General features: G+C 42.3%; 3 protein-coding genes across 3 annotated transcripts; 1 reads left to right on the plus strand and 2 right to left on the minus strand.

Annotated features, from left to right (window-relative positions):
• The first annotated feature begins 843 nt into the window (after positions 1-843).
• LOC134549980 (histone H3) lies at positions 844-2,583 on the plus strand. The gene is made up of 2 exons (XM_063396165.1): positions 844-1,332; positions 2,011-2,583. The coding sequence occupies exon 1, from the start codon at positions 897-899 to the stop codon at positions 1,305-1,307; it is 411 nt and encodes a 136-aa protein (XP_063252235.1). The 5' UTR covers positions 844-896; the 3' UTR covers positions 1,308-1,332; positions 2,011-2,583.
• Positions 2,584-5,064: 2,481 nt separating this feature from the next.
• On the minus strand, positions 5,065-5,958 carry LOC134549981 (histone H3). The gene has a single exon (XM_063396166.1). It carries the CDS (start codon positions 5,557-5,559, stop codon positions 5,149-5,151), a length of 411 nt encoding a protein of 136 aa, XP_063252236.1. The 5' UTR covers positions 5,560-5,958; the 3' UTR covers positions 5,065-5,148.
• A 687-nt stretch (positions 5,959-6,645) lies between these two features.
• LOC134549995 (histone H4) lies at positions 6,646-7,649 on the minus strand. Its single transcript, XM_063396184.1, has one exon. The coding sequence runs from the start codon at positions 7,445-7,447 to the stop codon at positions 7,136-7,138; it is 312 nt and encodes a 103-aa protein (XP_063252254.1). The 5' UTR covers positions 7,448-7,649; the 3' UTR covers positions 6,646-7,135.
• Positions 7,650-9,531: the final 1,882 nt, after the last annotated feature.

Raw genomic sequence — 9,531 nt, forward strand, 5'->3', positions numbered from 1 at the left:
TCTGAATTTGGCGTGTAGGAAATTGTCCATTATTTGTGCTTGTGCTGTTGAAGTTTAGGAATACACTTTTTTAATTGCGGGATGCCAGAAGGTGTTCTTCGTACCTGCTGTCCGTACCTGCCTTTTACATGAAAGCCCATGTGTGATCGGGATCCAACGACAGCTCACCCGAATAGGGAAATATTGCACATATATACAGTGAGGAAAATGGAAAATTCACCTTACGCCTTGCTGCACCTCACCAACAATTTAAGGATACTCCCCATGCTGGAAAATTCAGTCATTTTAAAGCACACTGTCTTGGATTAGAAAACTTATTTACAATTAATTTGGATGCTAAAGCATTTACCCTGCCGGATGAAAGTTTACACTGTGGAACCCAACCTCTCCCAACAAAACTCCCTCACAGTACACAACCCCATGCATCCCACAGTAGCGAAAATCCAAGCCCCCAAATACTCTTACAATTCCTATTTAGAGGGGGAAAAAAACCCAATTAAACCAAAAAAGGCAATTAGAGGAAAAGGATCCCATTAATTTTCTATGCATTCAGCTCAGGATAACTTGCAATTTCTCGTTTCCCGTTTTTACCTTTCTCCGTAAAGGTCTCATTGTTGAGAGAGACTGTAAAAGTTGTGATAAGAAGGAGACTCTCCTTAAAACAAAAACGGCAGGGGCGAGCCCGGGGAGGGGGTGGGGGGGCTGAAAGCTGGCAGACGTTGGTGAAGGCGCGCGCTTTCGAGGCGGGCTTTTCGAATTTGAAAGTTCCCAATAGAAGCGGCGGATTCCCGGCAGCCAATCAGGGAGCGGGACGGGCCTATAAAAGCCGCCGCGGAGACGGGCCGCCTTCAGTTCTTCGCCCCTGTTAGGAAAGTGAGCACTCTGTTCGTTGAGCGATGGCGCGCACGAAGCAGACGGCGCGGAAGTCGACGGGCGGGAAGGCGCCCCGCAAGCAGCTGGCCACCAAGGCTGCCCGCAAGAGCGCGCCGGCCACGGGCGGCGTCAAGAAGCCGCACCGCTACCGGCCCGGCACGGTGGCGCTGCGCGAGATCCGGCGCTACCAGAAGTCCACGGAGCTGCTGATCCGCAAGCTGCCCTTCCAGCGCCTGGTGCGCGAGATCGCGCAGGACTTCAAGACCGACCTGCGCTTCCAGAGCTCGGCCGTCATGGCGCTGCAGGAGGCCAGCGAGGCCTACCTGGTGGGGCTCTTCGAGGACACCAACCTGTGTGCCATCCACGCCAAGCGCGTCACCATCATGCCCAAGGACATCCAGCTGGCCCGCCGCATCCGCGGCGAGCGTGCCTGAGTCTCCAGCTGCAGGTCTACTAAATGTGAGCCTGAGTTATTTTCCCCACACCCTAAAGGCTCTTTTAAGAGCCACTACATTGCACAAGAGAGTTGAAACGCCACCTTACACTTTCTTACCAATACCCCGATTGTGAAGTTCTGAAAGCTTATTGAATTGCAGTGTTAACATGCAAGTAATTTCAAGTATTTACCGTAAGCTTTGGGCAGTGTTGTGTGGTTTTAGTGAGGTGCTTGCTACTGCCCATTCAGCTGTATGGGGTAAGTAAACTGCACAAAGCAAATGAATGTTTGGATACAGTAAATTAAAAATACCATACTAGGACAAGACCACGCACTTTTCCCACCCCCTTCCCTCCTCCTATCCACAACTAGATACTTTCTGTAAAATAGTCATTAAGATAGTCCAGGTTTTCATGGAAGATACAACCTCGGTCATATTGGAAGAAAAAAATCAGACTTCAAACAGCTTTTTATTAATATTGTATTGTATAGTTACTTTTACTATGATGTACTTTCAAATTTTTAATTGGATATCTCAGAGCCCTACCTCTATCAAACGACTAAAACAGAAGTACTAAGATTATAAACTTGATCATAGGATTAAAAATTGAGAAATTCAATTATAATTAAGTCTTATTGTCTTTTTTTTTTTTTTTCCTTACCTGCGTTGTGGGGGTCACTTGTTTTATGTCTGAGCACAGGCTGGAGAAGATGACGAAGGACGACCTGGAAAGGCAAAGAGAATCCAGTAGTTGTTTCTGAAAAGTCACCTCTCTTCTATTTTCCCAATACATGGAGACCACTGGCAATGAGAAGGTTTTGTGGCTTCTGTTTGGGACCACATCAGCTGAGGAAAAGAAAGTGGCTGTCACGACTTGGCGGATTTAGCACATGGGAGACCTGTAGGAAATAGGCTTATACTTTCTTGAGAGTTAAAGACAAGTCTTGTGTATTTGATGTTAAGAAAACTGAGTCAGTACAGGACCATGCATGGGGAGATCAAAGCCTAACACTTAGCAGAATTTAGTTCATTCAATAAAACTTGGTGGTCAGGGAATTACTCTTGGCCTTTGGTTCAATTTTTTTGGTTGTCCCAAGTCAGTCACTGTTTTAGTATTTTGTGGACGTCAAGTTTTCTACAAATTCACAAATAAAGCACAGAGATTTCTATGGATTTTGCTTCTTAGCTTGCAACATCTTTTCTGGTGTCCTTGACAATGGACTCCAGCCTGTCCAAAACCCTTCTGTAAATGTTACCAGCCAAATTGTTCTGAAATTAAAATTCAAGTATTTGAGTACAGTGTGTGGAGAACCCTGTAAGAGGTTTCATATGGTATTTTTCTGAAACAATACACAAGAGGTAAACAAAAAGAAATATTCATAGCATAGTGATGTAGATATGAAAGTACATATAAACACATATATGTAAATGTTATATACCTGCATACACACCTTCATATGGTCTTTTTCCATTCACAAATTTTAATTCTTTTCAGATCCATCCATCACTTTCTTGCTCCCCTGTGCCTCAGCACCATCTGGCATGTTTTTCTGTGGTTCCAGTATTACATGGTGTATTAAATAATAGAAACAGTTTTACAGCTGGTACTAGATTATCACTAAGTTTCTTTTAGCTGAAATTTTTCTATTATATTTTATTCTTTCATTCGTATGTCACTACTTGCAGAGTAAGGGGTGAAAAATTATACAGTGGCAGTGCTCCTGCTATTAGAGTACAGAGAGTGTGCCTAAGTGTAATTTTAAAAGGAACTGTATTATTATTATATTAAAATTAACAATATATCTGACTACTCTCTAACACTTCAGAAGCCTCCATCCTGATACTACTTTTCACTACACATTTGCAATTTATTACTAACTTAAACTTCGTAACTAGGCCCAAATTGGAGGTTAGCAAGGCTTAAAAGGGCTAAAACCTTAAAAGTGTTGCATTTGTAAATAAAGAGGCAATGGTCACTGTTGGCTGCTTATTGTGCACACCCAGGCTCTGTAAAGATCCTTCCTTGATACAGGTTGATACAGGTCTGTGGATTCTGCTCTCAGCAGCAAATGAGGAAATTATTCTTTATGAGTGGTACATTGTTAATGTCTCCTCTGTGTTCTCAGACTGTATATCAGTGATATCCAGTAAAATTGCTTAAAGGGACTGTGTGGGATCTTACAGCATTGACTGCTACTTGTTAGAAATAATACCAAGTTTCTTTCTTTATTTATTTTTCCTAGTCAGTGTTAAATATGATCTATTACAACTGAAGCAGAAGGAAGAAAGAAAGACTGAGGTTATTCTTTTGTTTATTATTTTCTCTGACTATTAAGAGAACATGGAACTTTATGGCTGACTGAAATATTTCTTTCTCTCCCCAGGCTGTTAGTTTAAAGTTTCTTATAACATTATTTTGCTTAATCAAGATAAGGGGAAATCTTCATCATGCTACAATATACAACTCTCCATCCACTTCAACATTTGTCCAAACTCAGGTCATGATGATCAATAAATTCATTCAGGGGGCTTTATGTGGGAAGAAGATAAAAGGGAGAAAATAAAAAGGATAAAAGGCAGAAGCCCCCAAAATAAATATTAATCCTATCTGACAATCCTGCTGATTGGTACACTCTGAAAATCTTTCTATTTTCTTTTCCCAGCCGCCAAAGTGCTGTCTCTGACAGACAGGCTCTGTAGCACAGCATCTCTAAGCAGGCAAATAGTGCCCAGAAGCCTCTACTGACAACAGATGGCCACTCTGGCTTCTAATAGCAGCCTTCAAGCGCTCACCAGTCCACAGGACAGTGGCACCCCAAGGACCAGATGTGATTTTTTGTAGATGGAGAGAAGAAAGGGAGATGGTTCCAAAAATAAATGGAGAAACATCAGCTACTGGTGAATCTGAGGTTTAATTTTTAACTTCCTATTTAGATTCTCAGACTCTTGTTAGATTGACCTTGTCTCAAAGTAGTAATTCAAACAAAGGTGGGTCCTTAGAAGGTTGAAAACTGCAGGTGTATATATCTGTCCTTCTAGAAACTCATAAAGAATCCTACAGGACTGGGTGCTAAAATGACAACTCAGTATACATCAGATATGGTGATCACTACTGAAGAAATGTAAATTCAAAGAAATACTTTTATTCTCATTAGTGCAAGAATACATAAATTTTCGCTCCATTACTTGTTTTATAAAACGTATTGCATCAGTTTCTTGGCCTTTTCAGTTACATTTCTGTGCTGCAAGAAGCTTCACACACCCTGTGCCATCAAGCATGGTCATTCATTGATTTGAGACCAGATATAACAATATGTATCAAACCTGAGATAATCAAAACTGATATATCAAGATGAGTATTCTTGTTCTTGGTGTCAAAAAATGTTGAAGCAAGGTGGCAACCCCCCTTACGGCAATCTGTATTAGTCAGCTCTGACAGTAACACAGAAAGTAACGGGACAGTGACACAGGAAGTTTCTGCTCTTGCTTTGAACCAGCCAGCCAGGGGTTTAGGTGTAGATTTCCTGAGCAAAGCTCCATTCGAGACGCAGGAGTGCCCCTGTCAGCCCCTCCCAACCCCCCTTTTCTCCTCAAAGCTGTATCAACTATCTGTCAGCCAAAAGGATGTAATCCCCTCTAACTTACCTGAGGCTCCCTAATCACTCTCCTACCTAACAGATTTATCTCAGTTCCCCAATCGAGTGTCCATAAAGCACTTTTGGCGGTGCAACCCAGGTGGATTTGAAGGGTAATATTTAGCAGCATTACAGCTCTTTTTAATGTGCATGTAGTGGCTCTTAAAAGAGCCTTTGGGTCTATGTAGGCTGCAGCAGAACACTTAAGCACGCTCGCCGCGGATGCGGCGGGCCAGCTGGATGTCCTTGGGCATGATGGTGACGCGCTTGGCGTGGATGGCACACAGGTTGGTGTCCTCGAAGAGCCCCACCAGGTAGGCCTCGCTGGCCTCCTGCAGCGCCATGACGGCCGAGCTCTGGAAGCGCAGGTCGGTCTTGAAGTCCTGCGCGATCTCGCGCACCAGGCGCTGGAAGGGCAGCTTGCGGATCAGCAGCTCCGTGGACTTCTGGTAGCGCCGGATCTCGCGCAGCGCCACCGTGCCGGGCCGGTAGCGGTGCGGCTTCTTGACGCCGCCCGTGGCCGGCGCGCTCTTGCGGGCAGCCTTGGTGGCCAGCTGCTTGCGGGGCGCCTTCCCGCCCGTCGACTTCCGCGCCGTCTGCTTCGTGCGCGCCATGGTAACTCCACCAGTAGAATCTCCCCGAGAGAAAAGAGTGAGTGCGGCACAGCTCGCAAGGCCGGTATTTATAGAGCGGCCTGGTTTCTGATTGGTCTCCAAGAAGCGCGATCCTATTGGCTGCCGTAGGATGCCGGCCCGGGGTAACTAAAGGTGCTTCCCGGGCGCTGGGCCCGCTCCGGCCGCACCGCGCTCCGTGTGGGTCCAGGGCCTGGGGTGGGCCGGGTAGTTCATACACGGTGCTCGGGTCCCTTCTGCTTCTCCGGCTCTGCATCTCTGCCAGTCTCCTGACAGATTGTAAACAGCATGGTGGCTGAAATTTAGGTGTCACTTGCTTTTTTTTCTTTCTTAGTGTCTTTGTTTTGTTTTGTTTTGCTTTTTTTTTAATGATGGGCTGATGACAAAAGAAAAAAAGGTTCTTTCAGTGCAGTACAGAGCTTCTTACGTGAATAGGCACGTTATCCCCAAACACACAAAGGACTGATGGGCAGGTACCTTGAAACAGGCGCTCACAAAATCCAGTAACACAAATTTGTAGCTATGATAAGTATGTAACAAGCTGTAGTGATCAAGATAATTTTAAGGTACTATTCTCACTTCTTTCATTGTTTAATTTCACTAAGAAATTATGAATGAGAAGCTTTACATATCATCAGGCAACATTGTGATAGTACTCTTTAGGCCATTTACTTTTTTGTGTGTGTGAAATCAATGTGAAGGAATATAGTAGTGGTCTATTTAATTTTTACCTACTCACAAAGGTGTGAGAAAACGAGACGTGACCACAAGCATTTTTTGATGTCATTGTTTGCAAGTGCCAAATGATTTCCAAAGTTTTTCATAAAAGTGAAATCGTTTTTTTTCCTTTTGGTCATAAAGTACAATAAAAATATTCTTGAAGTGAGGCCCAGACTGGAGTGTTCTTTATATGAGATCAAGAAAAATGTTAATACAAGGCGTCTTTCGAAATATTTTTTTAAAAAATATATTCTAGGTTTATAATTTGGTTTTATTGTCCAGTCCCTCCTAGCCCTTCCCTTTCCCCCTCCCAGCCAGCCCCCCCAAATGATCACTAGAAAACCGTACTAGATTTATTTTTTTATTTTTAAAGTAAAAGACAAATGAAGGGCAGGTAAAAGAAATATCAGACAGAAAGCATTTGTCTCACAGAAACTTTCCAATTTTTTCCTAGTTGTATACATTGCTCAAATTTCTTTATACTCAATTAAACGCAATTCTTAAAATCAAGACATAATTTATACATTATTGTTTATATTGGGGACCATTGAAAAATACCTTATTACAGAGCATTAGAAGTGATACTTTTTAAGAGAACTTGAAACACAAAAGACCGATTCCAAAGTAAAGACGATTTCATTGCTAACACCTGTTACACAATTAACTGCACTACTTAAGTCTCAGTAGAATTGCTTTATGAGCGTTAATAAGGCTTTAACATAATATCGTCGGTGTCTTGACTAACATCTTGCAACACTGTGACACAGCTCTTTTCCAGCTTAAGTGTGCGGCTCTTAAAAGAGCCTTTGGGTTTTAGTGGCGATGGGAGCGCAAGGCTTTAGCCGCCGAAGCCGTAGAGGGTGCGACCCTGGCGCTTGAGCGCGTAGACCACGTCCATGGCCGTGACCGTCTTCCTCTTGGCGTGCTCCGTGTAGGTGACGGCGTCGCGGATCACGTTCTCCAGGAACACCTTGAGCACGCCACGCGTCTCCTCGTAGATGAGCCCCGAGATGCGCTTGACGCCGCCGCGCCGAGCCAGACGGCGAATGGCCGGCTTGGTGATGCCCTGGATGTTGTCGCGCAGCACTTTGCGGTGGCGCTTGGCGCCACCCTTGCCGAGCCCCTTGCCGCCCTTGCCCCGACCAGACATGGTAAACTCACTGCACTTCCTAGACGCTTGAAACACTTAGGCTACCACCGCCCGCGCCGCGGCCTTTATGCGGTGTGGTCCGACCTGGTTGGAGACTGCAATTTGGGGGCGGTATTCCCGCCCATTTTCCCCGTGTCGTCACCTATGACGGAACATCATTCGCTGTTACCAACTAGGGTGCTGTAACGTCCGGCAAGTGAACCAAACAATAAACCTCCTTCCCGAAAACTGTTCTACCGATGTACGTGTTCATACAGTTGGAAAGCGTTTCCCCCCTCCTTAGAATTGTATAAACCGTTTACATTTATGCGGGTATTATATTTTGTTGCACTGGCAGGGGTTGGTGTGAATTCCTTCAAATTCTCGTAATTTTCATGCTTTTGTTCATTAATAATTTTGGTAGATTTGTAATCAAAGTACTTCAGAAACGATGCTTCAGAATTTTTAATGATGTGAGGTCTCAACACCTTTCAATAATTTTTCAAGATATTTTATTTTATTAGTTTCTTTTTTATTTCCTCCCCCTGTTTCTTAAATATACCAATTTTACATCAGCAACTTTTTGTCTGTAAACACATATTAACCAAAAGGTGGAATAGAATCTGTTTGATATTATTAAAGTTACATTAGTTTGTGCCTTCTGCTAATTTTGCTCATTTTGAGTTACGGTCCGGTAGTTTTGGAATTCTAATTTTTTACAAAATTACCTTTAATATAACTATGGACTAAAAATTTTGCTCCTTGATTAATAGAAAATATCACTCTGCTTATCACTATAGATTTTTTTTTTTTTAATGTGTGTGTGTGTGTATATCTATATCAATACTGGAAATAAAAGATAGTCTGAATTATACTTTGTGCAAGTCAAGAGTGATCTTTGTCTTAGGATATTCCAAATGTCATCAAGCAAAAAAATCCTCAGCTCGTATCACTGAAAAACTGATACCTAAGTAATATTATTTTTCTCTTTTCCTTGTATGTATGAAAGGCAAACATAATTTCTATGTACTTTTTTAAAGTCTTAAAGTTTTTTGAAAAATTCATTATTTGCTGCTAGTACTTCAGGGTTTGAATTTAGGTCAACATTATTAAAAAAAATTGCCAGACATTATATTTTAAGAATATTTATTAATAAAATTCTGGAAATATATTTGTATTTTTAAATTAATAGTTTTAAATTTAGTGTAAGTATTGGTTAAGTTTTCATATTCTTTATTTTCCACTGGCTGGCAGCTGCTGCTTCCTTCCCTCTTCAAAATATTCTTTGTCTCTCTCAAAGGAAGAATGGAAAATCAGTATGACCTCTGTGAATGAGACAGGTACAGATTCCGTCTTTGCATTGTATTGATGCTCTTGTGATCTGCCATGATGAAGACACATCTCATCTGGAGGACAGAAATAAATCCTTCCCTTGTACTGAAAAACCTGAGCATTTTTGATGGACTAGCATATTCCCACAAGATAGGAGAGCTCAGAGGAGACGGCCAAAACCACAATGAGCTGGAGAAATAACATACTGTGAAGAGAACAACACTTATTTCTACATCAGGGAGACTGACTGGTTACCATGGTTTTAGAGAAGAGAGCTGCACCAGTGAATCATCAGATTTCCTCAGATGATTAACAAAGACTTACTTCTTCCTGAGCAAGCCAGATGAGAATGAGGGGTGGGGAGGATGAGCTGAGTACATGTGAATCAGCCCAATATAACTTGTAAAAACTGGAGAACAAATAGAAAAGTTTGGAGATAGCAACAGGATTGAGATTATTTCAACCAACATATCCTTCACAAGGACTGGGCAGGGGGGAAAGCATTTGATATTGAGCATATAGAGACCAGTAATAAGAATTTTGTTTCTACGGTGATTTAACTGTATATTGCAAATACTTCATTATTCTTGGCTGCAATTTCAGTACAGTATCCTTCTGCCAATTAAAAATACAATGTAACATCAAGAATGCTCATTAGGAAAATTTAAAATTAAACATTAAATTCTCTTCGTGTAATATCTGAAAGAACCTGGATGGAGAAGATTCAACTCCTACAGCATGGAGATGGGATCAGCTGGGACCCGCCTCTACAT

This window comes from Prinia subflava, chromosome 4 (assembly GCF_021018805.1).
Source record: "Prinia subflava isolate CZ2003 ecotype Zambia chromosome 4, Cam_Psub_1.2, whole genome shotgun sequence".
Lineage (NCBI taxonomy): Eukaryota > Metazoa > Chordata > Aves > Passeriformes > Cisticolidae > Prinia > Prinia subflava.